The sequence below is a fragment of the Centruroides vittatus genome, unplaced genomic scaffold, assembly GCF_030686945.1.
Source record: "Centruroides vittatus isolate TY-2023 unplaced genomic scaffold, ASM3068694v2 contig_426, whole genome shotgun sequence".
Taxonomy (NCBI): Eukaryota; Metazoa; Arthropoda; class Arachnida; order Scorpiones; family Buthidae; genus Centruroides; species Centruroides vittatus.
The window spans coordinates 747,833-762,169 of record NW_027122232.1 but is presented as its reverse complement, the minus strand read 5'-3'; the positions used below and the strand labels follow the sequence as shown (position 1 = coordinate 762,169).

At 29.3% G+C, this 14,337-nt stretch overlaps 1 protein-coding gene across 1 annotated transcript in view; it reads right to left on the bottom strand.

Annotated features, from left to right (window-relative positions):
* Positions 1 to 427: 427 nt before the first annotated feature.
* The window catches only part of LOC136976891 (replication termination factor 2), a 31,003-nt gene continuing 17,093 nt past the window's right edge, over positions 428 to 14,337 (bottom strand). The window contains exons 5-8 of the mRNA XM_067272264.1: positions 13,732 to 13,810; positions 9,237 to 9,350; positions 6,257 to 6,362; positions 428 to 695 (exon numbers count right to left, since the gene is read on the bottom strand). Of these exons, the coding sequence (XP_067128365.1) occupies positions 490 to 695; positions 6,257 to 6,362; positions 9,237 to 9,350; positions 13,732 to 13,810 (505 nt within the window). The 3' untranslated portion in view covers positions 428 to 489. The remainder of the gene's footprint in view (positions 696 to 6,256; positions 6,363 to 9,236; positions 9,351 to 13,731; positions 13,811 to 14,337) is intronic.

The window sequence follows — 14,337 nt, the reverse complement described above, 5'->3', positions numbered from 1 at the left end:
GTTAAAAAAAACTTTAACATAGATATGTGATTTAACTATAACAATTGTGAAATTTATTTCTAGATTCATAATTTAAATCATTGGTTATCAAATTATGGCTCCCAAACATATTTGGTCAAACTTATTCAGACTTTTCAAATCACTGTCACCATCACGGAAGCAGTCATTTTGAAACCGGTTGAAATGGTATAAATACCTGTACTTACCAGCCACACATTGATGTTTGGGCTTAATTTTGATTTAATTTAAGATCACATCAACCGATAATTTGATTATCGGTTGATGCAATCTTATGGAATGGTATAGTTACTCTTGGGTGCACTTAGCCCCAGCTGGCCTTAATTTCCTTTTAAAGTTTTTAGGGAATTATTTCATTTCAGTGTGGATGTTGTCCCTGTAATCAAATATGATAAAAATATTCAGCTAATTAAAAATTATGTAAATATTATTTATTTTATATTTTACAACCAAATATATGTGATTTTTAAATTAATAATACAATGGATTATGAGTGACCCAGTGTGCCTGAGGTTTATTCTGTGCCGATTTGTGAGAAGTGAAGATTGATTTGTAGGTCTCTGACATTTTTGGATCTTTTGCCACACTATAATTTGATTTGGCAGTGTTTGGCAGGATCCATTTTGTAGATGGCTTTACCACATTTACCTTTTCTTTTTCTGTAATCTTGATAGATTCTGCAATTCAAAACAAAGCATTAAAAATTTGTTTCTTCATATTTTTTGGAAAAAAGTAATGTTATAAAAACAAAAAATATTATATTAAAAGATATATGTATAATTGTTCAAACAAGGTATATATTTTTTATTTTAATTATTTCAGCTAATAATTAAATATTTTTGTATCTTGGAAGATTGTGCTATTATAGAAACATTGTTACAATTCCTGATTTGGAAATACTAAACTAACTTCTCAAAATTTCTGTATAATTTTTCATTAAAATTCTACTTTGTTAAAACCATAATACAAGGGAAAATCAACGAGTAATGTACAATATTTTTATTGCAGTAGTACTATTGGTGGCAGAGTTGTGAAACCTAGATCAGAATCTCCCTTTACAGAAAGGTAGGTCTGCATGAAGTGTCTGTCTAGTGGTGCACAAGAGAACTAGCTAGCAAAGATGGCAAGTGCATTGGCATCATCCACACTGCTTGAGCAATAACTGTTGTATGTTTTTTTATGGGATGAAAACAGTATTCCCACCCAAATTCTCACAGAAATGGAAGAATGTATCGAAACAAGTGCATACATTGTGGCAACGCAGTGTGGTGGAGCAAGTTCTTTTCTGAGGGGCAAGACGACCTCACTAATCATCTACATCCCAACTGCCCAATAAGCATGTCCTATAATGATGATGATGTGCAAATTGATAAGGAATTCAGACTGATTGCTGTATCTTCCTGCAGTTTCTGGCCAACCCTATGAACATTTCCTATAGAACAGCTTATGATATTGTCCACAAGAAACTGCAGTATGCAAGGTCAATTCTGATTAGTCCCTAAACAATTGAGTGCAGAGAAACAGGGCATGAGAATGATGATATTATTGGACCATCTGCAATGCTATACTACTGAAGAGAACAGGTTTCTCCAAATGTAGTGATCAGTGATGAATCATGTGTCTACCATTTCACATTGAAAACAAAACAAGCCAGAACAGTCTGGAAACATCCTTCATCCCAATGGCAAAGTTCTGGGTTAGCCAGTCTGCCAAGAAGGTCCTTGTTAGGTGTTCTGAGACATCAAGGGCCCACTACTGGTAGAATTCCTTTCTTACATATCAACTGCTATCACTAAAATATACACAAAAATGTGCCATGCATTTTCTGTCAAACAGCTGGAATGAAAGCCTACAGATGTGGACATACATTGTGGAGTTTCACATGTCTGGCACAGTGCATGCAGAAATTGCAATGTACAGCCGGGAGGCCTTCTTGCACATTCCTTACAGTCCCAACTTTGCACTGAGTGACATTCATCTCTGGCCCCACGAAGTTCTTGGGGAGTCAACACTTTGATGTGATGCTGAAGTGAAAAGTGCAGTGCACTAACAGTTGTACTGTACATCCAGAAGACAGAGTTCTATGAACAAGGCATCTTTCAGCTTGTGTCACAGTCAGACAAATGCTTCAACAGGAATGGTTCATATGCCAAAAAATATTTAATGGTTGCCCCCCTTGCAGCCACCTGCTTTACCTTGCTTGTGCTTGGTCATTGGAGCATATAAACATTGCTTGTGCTTAAATTATGCATTACTTATTGATTCTTCTCTGTACATTTATTAATTCTAATTTTCATTAACATTCCATATAAAAACATACAAGTCTAAGTTATTTCATTTCTGAAAACTTCTCATATTTCTTTAACCTATCAGGAAGATACTTTGAAGTCACTTGAATAGTTGATGGTAGATTTAATTGAATGAAATCTACCATCAACTACACACTAGAAAATATTCTGTTGAAATACAAATGGTGATAATCCTGAAGTGTTACTGTTAAATGTATGAAAACATAGCCAAGAGCTTTTGAAGTTCATGGAATGCAATCAATTTTTTCACAGTACACTTCAAAAGTACAAACAAATCTGTTTCCGGATCACAGCATCCAGGATTTTCAATTCTTGTTTTGCAGGTTTTACAGAGATACATTGTACAATGCCAATGCAACCTTTACACTCTATATTAGTAAAACTTTCAGGGTGAAAATGTTTGATAGTTAATTTTTATATAAGTTAAAAATAGTTCAACATTTTGTAAAAAATAATAGAAGGGAGTCAGTCTTGGGACGTTCCTTTTGTCTATATGATAAAGTAAAAATTTTAATAACTTCAGGAAATGATCACAAGGCATGATTTTTTAAAACCATTTTGTTACCTAATAGTGGATGATTTAACCAATAGTGGGACAGTTGTAGTTTCAATAGTTCCTGAATACAATTACAATTACCCTATTCTCAATACTGGAACGAATCACAAACAAATTTTAAACAACCTTTAAAGTCCACCATTTAGTTTTTGTTATTATATAGCATTATGTATTTATTCCAATTTTTAAAAAGTAATATCTTGAAAAGCTGTTTTGCTCATTCCAATTTGGAATTTCATTAATTTCTGAGGCACACTTTGGTCAAGGTCGAAAACATTTGTCAAAAGTTTTTTTACATTAAAACTTTTTGTTACTGGACTTCAAAGGTTGTTTAAAGTGTATGTGTTTGTTTCTGAATGTGTATTGAAAAAACACTAATCAATGTCTAAATTTTTGATACTGACTTAATTGGTTTCCACTTTTTATCAACAATCCCATTTTGAGTTTCCTGGAACTCTGCATAGTGATTTGTATTATTTCTAATCTCCTTTGCCATGTCATCCAAAACAAATAATTTGAAATAAGCACCATATCATGAGTCTGGTGGTAAATTATGTTCAGCTCCTACATTATTCTTAAAATCATGCACAATTACTTTCTCATTATCAATATTACTAGTCCATGAAACATCAATAAGGGAGACAGGAAAAGACAACTTTTCCATTCCTACTTCTTCCACATTTTCCAAATAGTATAATTTTGTCATCATCATCATAGTTATCATCTTGTTCATATGCCAATTTATCATCACTTTTATCATGAAGATCTTCATCTCTTGCTTCTTCTGGGGCAATACCAACATTTGATAAATTTCATAAAGATAGGGTTAATCAAAACATCCATTTAAATACAAGACTGATTGAATTTGTTCATTAATCAATACATCACTCATGTACTGTACCATACACAAAATACACTTTTAAAACTCTTTCAATAAAGTTATTAAACAATAGGTTTTTCATATTGTTCAAAATTTTTACTTTAAGGTTACACATAATTTATAACAGAAAGCCAAGAAAGATATAAAAATGAAAACTTTTCTAGAGTGACTGAGTTGTTAGCCACAAAGTTTCTAAACTCATATCTAAGAGCATGATATTAGTATGTCACAATTACAACTGATCACCTACAATTTAAAATATAAAAATCAGACCCCAGTTGAAGAGTGGAGTGTTATCCTTAAATGCACCAGAATTCAATAAAGTTTGTAAATGGTATATTGGGAACATTAACAAAACATTAAAAAGTAGAATGAATGAATGAACCTAAAGACAAATATCCAGAAAAGATCTCTATACTAGTATCTAAATTATTGAAAAAACCAAGATTATTTTTAAAAAATAATCTATAATGTGTAGAAAATATTTTAAAACCTATATTTTTAAATTTGATCTACTTTCACACTGCAGTTTAAATCTGTTCTCTATTCAAGAATTTTATTTTTTTCATACAGATCTGAAGATAAAATTGTAAAAGTTTCCAAATGTGTTTAACTATAATAAATACTTTGGTTCTTGGAAACTATAAAATATAATTACGTAAGTGAATTAATTAGTGGAATGTTTTTTAAAGATATTTAATTGGGCTGCAATTTGAAAAAAGTTGAAAACCTAAAAATTTCCACTGCTGTCCGTCTTTCCTTAATCTCGAAAATGGAGTTACATAGATGAAAGCAGAGACCATATATGGAAAGCTTAGGGACAGGAGGCTCCGATTAACTACATACAAACTTCTGATGCAAACTGGAAGTCATGTAATTTCAATTCAAAAATTTTTCCCTGAAAGGAGTTAGATAGATGATTGGCATGACTATTCTAACAGGAAAAGTATGATGTACAGGGGCAAGACTACTAATTTGAGGTAGAGAATAGGTTTTCTCAAACGGGATCTCGGGATCCTGGTTGTTTTTTTAACCCGGGAAATATCCTGGGAAATTCTTCTCATCCCAGGAAATCCTGCAAATTTCTTAAAAGTTCACTTTTTTCTTATTTTATGTTAAGATTGAGGAAATTTTGCAAATAGAAAGTATAATTAACTCAAACTGTCAGAATACATTTGTATTTATTAATTTTAAACCTACTTATTAGTTTTTTAAATTTTTGCTCATTATGGCATGTCACAGATTGTCAATAATCAATATGTAGTCTATTTGTGACAGGACTCTGAAAATTCTTTACTTGTCAGAACCTGTAATATATGGAATAATTGTGCTTATATGCTGTCTTAATTTTAACCATGCCCTGTACTTCAGTAACTGCATTATGCCAGGTTGCACAAGTTGAGCAAGGATACAAACAAGTATGAAGTCTGCAAGTATGAAGTTTTTCTTCATAAACCTGATTATTAAAGACAAGTGAACTGCCAAATTATTTGGCTATAAGTTTGATGTTTCTATTAAAACAGCCCAAGTAGACAAATCAAGAATACTAGAAAGCAAAAGTAGTACTACAGTCTCAAAAATGAACTAGAAATCTTCCAGGCTACAGATGAAAAAAAATCTGTCTTCTCTTAAATGCATTAAAGACGATTCCACACACATCAATTGAATAGGAAAGGGCATTCTTGGTAACAGGACTTTTGTATTATTTTAGTAATGAAAATTACTGAAATAAGAACCAGCTCGAGTGATCAAACTATTGACCATCTTTGGTTTTAAAAATCTCATTATAGAAATTTACAATAATATTTTGTATTATGTTTTATTTAAAAAACGAAAATCACCTTCTAAGTTAGAATTTTCATCTAAGTTCATTTTTTTTCTTTAAATTTCAACTCAATTCAAACACATTTTTGTTGTGCACAGTTTCCAGCAAACTTTAATAAATTTTTTCTATTTGTGAAAATTTCTATGTAATTCAAAGGTAATTTTTAATATATATCTTACACAGCATTATTAATATGATTTTGGAGGTTGCAGAATGTATTAAATTACTTTAAAAAAATTAAAAATAATTATATTATTTGATTTCAAGATATTTTGTTTATCTTAAAAATAATTAATTTTATCCGGGATCCCGGGAAACAGTTCAGTTTTATCTAGACAAAGCAAAAGACCAGGAAATGAGAAACCCTAGTAGAGAGCATATATTTTAAATTAAATAAATTAAAAATTGCAGCCCAGCATTATGACTGTCATAATATTTGCTTGTTACTTATAGCTATATTGACATTTTCAATACAGTACATACCTTCTTCTTCTTCTTCTTTTTTTTTTTTTTAACTTTCCATCCTGTGAGCACTAAGAGGCCTCTTTTAGCAAGCCCATTATGGGTTCAACCACCCCCGAAAAATCCCCAGGAATTTTTTGACCTGTCACAATTTGATCCCGGATCCCCAGAGCAGTAGGCTGCCACCATGACCATTTAGTACTTACCATTTTGCTGACTTGATGTAGAAGGAATGGAACCATCAATGATACTCTTAGGTTTCTTTTCTTCACTTTTAACAACTATATTCTCAGACTTTCGCTTTTTTGTTTTCTGATTAAAATAAATAAATGAATATAACAACTGTCAAATATATCTTTTATATAAAAATTTTAAAAACTTAAATTTAGAAATGTGACTAAAAGAAATTTTATAAAACTATAAAAATAACTATAAAAGCTTTTAACTAATTAATCTCTACAGTTAAGTCAAATAAATCTGATAACTAGAAAGTATATTGGATAAATTAAATTTTAACTGAACCTAAAAACTTTCAAAAGTAAAAATATTCAAATAGCTGTCTTTTTAATATTTTTATTTTTGTTTTTAATTGTGGCAATATAGCTATCACCCTATTATCTTAAGAATTTAATAATTATATGCCTTTGAAAGATTCAGAAATGCATTTAAATTAAATATCAGTTATTTCTACATTATAAAGATGATCTTTTCAGCTCTATTAAGAAAATATTTTAAAATAACCTAAGAGATAATTTTATGAGAAATGGCAAATGCAAACTTTTTTGTTTACTGAAAATAAAAAAATCAGCAACAAATTGCTCAACTTTCCTGGCAACATTTCGTGGCACCATCAATTATGATATTTTACTAAAAAAACTTTATATTTTTAACTATTATAAATTGGCAAAAAAACTTGATTTTGAGGGTAGAAACGAGTTTTATAAAAAAATTGCAAATACTAATAACAAGTAAAATCGTCATTAAGTCTGACCTTACTGGAGATACATACAACCCCCTTTATCTCCCTGCCCCCAACCTTTAATCACCAAAATTTAATAGTATCAATCCCCTAATAAACAAACCTCTTTACAAAATTTCAGAAATTTTTGACAAAAAGCACAGGAGTTATTAAGCTTGAAACAAACATCTATACATACAGAATATTTTTGCATTTCTCACAATTTCAAAGTCCTGAGTCCAAAAATGTAAAAATCTTTAGGGGGGGGTCATTTTTTGATTGATTGTCATACTTTTCCCTCTGTTATAACAGCTGAGAAAGTAAAAATTCCAATACTTTTGAAATAATATTTAAAACATTTATGATAAGGACATACAGAATAAGTTGAGAGATGACATTAAGAAAAACTACTTGGAAAGAAAATATAATTAAAATTTTATTTAAATTATAAAATAAAATCTTGTTACATCATTTTTACAGGAATGAAAAACAAATATGATAAGGAAAATTATAGTTCCAGGAAACCATTAAAAATTATAGATAAGAATAATTTAATAATTATTATTCTTTGAAACACATGTTACATTACAATGTATTTATAACACTAATTCTTGCTGAAGAAATCTTTGATATTTGTTTTGTGCAAACTTTATGCTCAATTCAAATTAATTTTTTCAAGGCAGAATTCTTTCACAATTGTTATTTATGCCATGCATATAAAAGAGATTTTACTTTTATCAGTGCTTCACACACATTGGTATTGTCAAAACTTTGAATTTGCCATAAAAACTATTCTGCTTCTCCATCAATTCCCTAGACATCAAGACTCTTGCACAACTCTGTATAATAACATACATATATCTCAATCTCACATAAGACCAAAATGACAGAAATCAGAAATACAACATAATTTTCTCATTCTGATATTTGTTTATTGGGTTAAATATACTTTCCATCAATATGGGAGAAGGCTACAGATAATGGTTCAATTTTTCAACATGCAGCTAGCAATCTAGGCAGTACTAAGAAAGCAAGAAATATGCAGACAGCATGAATTTTTTAAAACTCATTCAAGATTATGATGAATTCATTCCCTAAGCTACTAAGTCAAGTTTCAAATAAGAAATAAAAACTATGTGGGAAAATTTGATCAGGGCCAGAATTTTTCAATGATAGTCATGATAAAATGAAATTATAGTTCAAAGACCAATGGAAGTGGTAAAAATAGTTATTTTTATGAAGTTAGTTCCAGGATCAAACAAGTCAGACAATATATGTGAAAAATGAAGATAACAGAAGATATTGAAAACAAAGTCATGGACTCCTATTTTTTACATTTAAATGGACCCTCATTACATTTTTGATTCCTCATCACATTTAATGGAAAATGACAAAATAAATTCTATAAGCTCATAGAAGGTGTGCCAGTGACCATGGAACATTGCACGACAAAGTTACATGATTTGTGCAATATCGCTTTGTTGTGTGTACTCATCTATGCTCTTATATCTCAAAAACAATGTCACAGACTCCCATTTTTATTACATTTTTGGATTCACCACAATTAATGGAAAATGGCAAAATTTAATCAAAATTGATAAAACAGATTTTGAGAATGAACACAATTCTTTAAGCCACACAGAAGAGGCTTTGCTAACACTCTGCCTCTATTATTATTATTATTATTATTATTATTATTATTATTATTATTATTATTATTTCTGTCAGTTTTATAAAATTTACTTAATTTTTTAAAATTAATTTGATGAATATTAGAAAAATTATTGTTTCTTTCTCCTAAAATATATGCTTATTCTTATATCCAAGAAAACCTTATCAGATTTTTGTATATTATAACATGCTTCAAAAGTTTGCAAACATTACATTTAGAACTCTGCACATCATTTATAAAATTATTTTCCAAATGCAAACTAAAATAAAATTACTCCCAGTAATCATTAATGTTTATGAAAAATTAAACAAAAGATTTTAAAATCAAGAAATTTGCTTTGAAGTGATTTACTTAAATTAAAAAGATTTATATTTTATTAAAAAGTTACTACTGACAAGTTTGTCCATAATTTATATAAAATTATTTGTATATATAAATTAATTTGACTTCATGATTATCATATGAAGATTATTTTATATTCATATAATTATATGCTTATTAACTATTATAATTTATCATGCTCATTTTTGAAATTAAATACAATCATTTTTTTTACCTTTTCTGCCTTTTGCTTCAATCTTTTCTCTTTCATCTTTTCATATAAACCGGCAACTTCTTCATCATTTCCATTAATCACAATTATATCTTCTTCTGTAAACTTTGTTCCACACTGAAATTTTATAAATAAAATAAATGTTAATCAATCTACATACTTTTAACATGTTATCAACAGCACACATGCAATTCTTGGTTTATTGATACTTCTAAGTTCCTATTAAATTTCTATTTTTAATTAATACTATAATTTATTATTATTATTTTCAATTTTATTGTAAAATAAATATGTATAATTTCTTGTATTTATTTTTGAAGAGTGAATGAATTTATTTTTTTGCCATTCCAAAGCTCATCTCAAAATTTTATAAATATCTTTAATATTAAAAACAATGTATTTTCTTTCCTCTTAAATAAATGAAAATCAATTCTAAATAAATTACTACTTTATAATATTTGACGAATAGAAGCCTATCAGATTACACGAATGATCTTAAGATCCTTACTGACAGCTGAAATCTCTCTAAAACTGCCACACTGCAGCAGATCAGATTCTTCTACACTCAAAAACTCTGAAATTCATTCTGAATGAAGAATTATAAATTTCTTCATTCAGAATGAACACACACACACAGTAGAATCTCATTTTAACAATCATGAAACAGATTTTTTTTCCCAGGTCCTGCCAAATCAATATAATTATACCTTTTAGCAGATCCATAACTCAAAATAACAGTTCCTTTTTTAGCTCCATCTTTTATAAACTTTGCCTTTTTTCAAAGTTTAGTTAATACTCTGTATTTGGATGTTTCCTGGAATTTATAGAGTTCGATGATGATGAACTTGTTACATCTGGGATATGTACTGTACAGTGCAATTGAAGAATTGTATGAAGTGTCATCAAGCCAATACAATTGAGGAGGAGGAGGAGCCATCTAATAAACATTCTGACCCTAGTCCAAGTAGTGCTAAAAAGCATAGTGCTAAAAATTAGTAAGGCCATTGAGTATTTCCAAGTCATGAAGACCTTCCTGAAGAGATTCAGCTTAAAGTCTGTACAGTACATGACATTGATAATATCAAACAGTTGTTGTATTCAATAGGCAGAAAAACTGTATCAAAACAAACAAGATGTACAAGTTTTTTAACAAATTGTGAAGTGCTAATGAGAATATGTAATTTGCCTCTTTCTGGTTACAGTATATATAGTTTCCATCAGCTTTATTGTACACATGTATGGCATAACATAGTCTTGTAACATACTTGTTTCTATAGAATAAAGATCTCAAGAGACTGAATAATTTCAAGTACAGGCATTTCTTATATGTAGAGGGTTAAATAATGAATATTTTCCTGGTGGTACAGGAAATCCATTGTTTGATAAGACGAATTCTTGGAACAACAAGTGATTTTCAGGGGCCGAAGAAATCTGTTAAAATGAAATTCTATTGTATGAATGCAGTTCTCTGTTAAATATCAAGATATGCAATGTTATATTGGGTTGTTTGGAAAGTAATTTCGTTTTTTCTATAGAAAAATAAACGCAATATTCTTATAATAAATAAATATTTTATTGAATTATATATTGACCATTTTGGTCAAATACCTGTTGTCATTGTTTCTGGTAGTAGCATGATTTCACATTCATAAAAATTTTGATCATTGTTCACAAAAAACTGATCCAAGTGATTTTTGACATTGTCATTTCAAGTAAATGTCTTACAGTTAAAAAAAAATTTGTATAGACCGGAACAAGTAATAATCTGAGTGTGCCTGATCTGGCAAATATGGTTGGTGTGATAACACATCCCATCTAAGTTATAACAGTTTCTGACGAGTTACTAAACTTGTGAGAAATTTGGCATTATCATGGTATAACACTACACTTTGTTTGTTGATCAATTCTGGCCTTTTCTGTTTGATGATATTACTCAATTTGTTTACTTGATGGCAGTAGACTTTCGAATCAATTGTTAAATTGTCTGGTAAAAGCTCAAAAACAAATTTCTTTAAAATCCAGCCATAGAGAGCATCTCTCATTAATAACATGTAGAACCCATATATCGAGGTTTGAAACGAAACAAATTCATTTTAAGTAATAATAAACAGTTCAATTTAACAGATTTAATCTCTTAGTGATTTCACGTGTTGTTATATGGCAGATTGCTTCAATCAGTACCTTTATTTTGTTTTCATTGGCTTCAAATGGTGATTCAGAATGTGGTGTATCTTCAATATTAAAATTGCCAGAATGCAATTTTGTAAACCAGTTTTGGCACCGTCTTTCTCTCAACACATCTTCTCCAAACATGTATCACAATTTTTCTTTTGTTTGAACAGCATTTTGATTTTTTAGTTATAAAAAAGCAAAATATGCCGAAAATGATGCTTTCAATTTTCCATATTTGACGGGTCATCGAAAAAAACAATTGTACAGAATCAAACAAAATTTTTTACAAATAAGCCTTAAAACGTCAGCCATCGAAGTATATAATGAAAATGTGGTTTAAAATAAAATTGGCTGGTAAAAATACAACTAATTCCTCTAGTAATAAAAAAACAAAATTACTTTCCAAACAACCCAATAGATACACTCATAACAAATTAAAAAGGAAACACAGTTATCCCTCATTCAATACAACTTCCAGTTTTGCTCCAACATGGTTTTGGAAATCCTCTGTACAAAATTTCATAATTTTTAAGTGTAAACTTTGTTATTCAATTTTTAAATTCAAGTAAGCATGCAGGTTATCTCACATTTGCCCATGAATTTTACAATATTGAAATTTTCAAAATATTTTGTGCTTTTCGTCAGGTTTACTTTAATGAAAACTGATAGGACAATGAAGGAAAACTTGCATTAACTTTCCTATCAACCAGGTGTCGTCGTTTCCATACTTTATCCCTTAAGACTGTCACTGTGTTTTCTTTTTACAGATTAATCTTTGTATATTACAATGTACCACACTGGGAAATAGTTAACAATGTACACAGAAACAATAACTGGTGTAAAATAATAAAAAACAAAACCTATCGCAAACATTAATGACATTCTATCTGGAGACCGTTATAGCACTTGAAGAACTCAGAAAGAATTGGAAAACGTTTGAAAGAGTTTGATTTTTTATTATTTCACACCACTTATTGGTTCTATGTACATTGTTAATCTTTATATTTAGAAAAGTTTATTTAAACATTTTTAGGTAAGCATTATTAAACTTTTTTTAACAGTAAGTATTACTTGCCTATGAATAATTACTTCATTTGCAAAAACGACAAATGAAATACAGCAATATCTTGGTATCTGAACACAAATGCTGGAAAAAAGTCACTCAGTACTCTACTGAGCAGACATGACCCACTATAACAAATTTTTGATTAACAACATATTTTTATTTTGTCATCCTAAAAAAATTTTTATGATGAAAATAAAAAGTATGAAAAATACTGCTGATAGTTCTGATCAAGATCAACAAAAATACTGAAATGACAACAATACTATGTAAAAAGAAAACACCCTCATTTAACTAAAATTAATATTAATGCACAATACAGTATTTTTAATTGTGACTGCTAGTTAATTACTGATTGGAAATAAATTATTGATTGCTTTAATGAACATATTTCTCTTAGTAAAGAAAAAGAATACAGTAGGCCTGCGGTAATCCAGCCCATCTAATCCAGAACCTCTTATAATCCAACATGCCTATATGCAGCTCGGTATGCAATGGGCTGAAGAGAATGGTGCATCCATCGTACAACAAACTTTTACTTCCAAGGAGACTGAGAGACAAGGCCTTACTCTCGTGTTTAGCCAATGTAAAACAAAAGAAAATTGATGAATATTTGCATGCACCATAAATTTATTTGTTTATCCATTTTTAAATTAAGATCATACATAGTATGTACCTTGGAAATATTTACATATGTTGTATGTAATTGATTGACATCAATATGTTTAGTTATTATTTTTTTGCAAGTGCTATAGCGTTAATGACGTTAATTTTATAATAAATCTTATGTTATCTATTGTGTTGTTTAATTCACTAAGTCCTATATTGTATATTATGTAGTACATATAGATTTGATCTTACCGTTTTTATAAGTATGTAATACTTATAAAAATGGTAAGATAACCTTGTAATCCTTTGTCGGATTACAAGGTACTCCTTTTCAAAAAAGTTCCGGATTACAAGGGGTCGGTGGCAGTACTCTATCATCCGACACTGCCTTGCAAAGCGTTTGTCGGATTACCACGGATCTACTGTAGTATACTTTTGCAAACTTCTGGAAAGTAACCATATGTTTTGCATTAGTCCTTTGTTTCATATAGCACAGATTCACATAACACGGAACTTTTTTGGAATGTAACTACAGTGTTAAATGAGGGATACCCATAGTCGGCATTATTCCCAATTAATTTTTTTATGTTCTATATCTTTATTATTTTATTTAGTTACATTTTTAAAATAAAAAAAAAATTAAATTAGTTTTACCTTATGACAGACTTCAGATTTTACTTCTTTTAATGCTCGTTCTGATAAAACACATCCACATTGTCTTAAATAACAAAATCTGAAATAAAATTTCTTTATAAAAATTTCAAACTTGAAAACATATCCTGTTTTATCTGATACATATTATATATATAGTTAAAGCTTAAGATTTCTAATACATTTAAAGACAATATTCTCAGTTGTAACAATTTAAAAATAAATTAGGTAAAAACATTAGTAAAATATATTGAAAACTTAAGCATGTTTTTAAAGGCATTTATAAATAAACTAATCAATGTAAGAGCCAGATATCAAATATTAAATAAACAAACATTATTAAAAAAATTAAAATGTCATAATTTAGATTTAAGTTACGTAAGGGTGGTTTGGAAATGAAAGTCCTTTTAATTAGTACTGTTTTATTAGAACAAATGAAGGTACAGAGATCAATTTTGATCAGAGGATAGTTCAGACAGTTCAGGTTCACTTCTTGCAAAGTATTGGTCCACAGACAATATGTCATTCTATACATCTCAATTTTGCTCAAGCTCCTGCCATTATTTCCTGACTAGACTTCTTCAGAGCAATATTTCTCCAAATTCATTT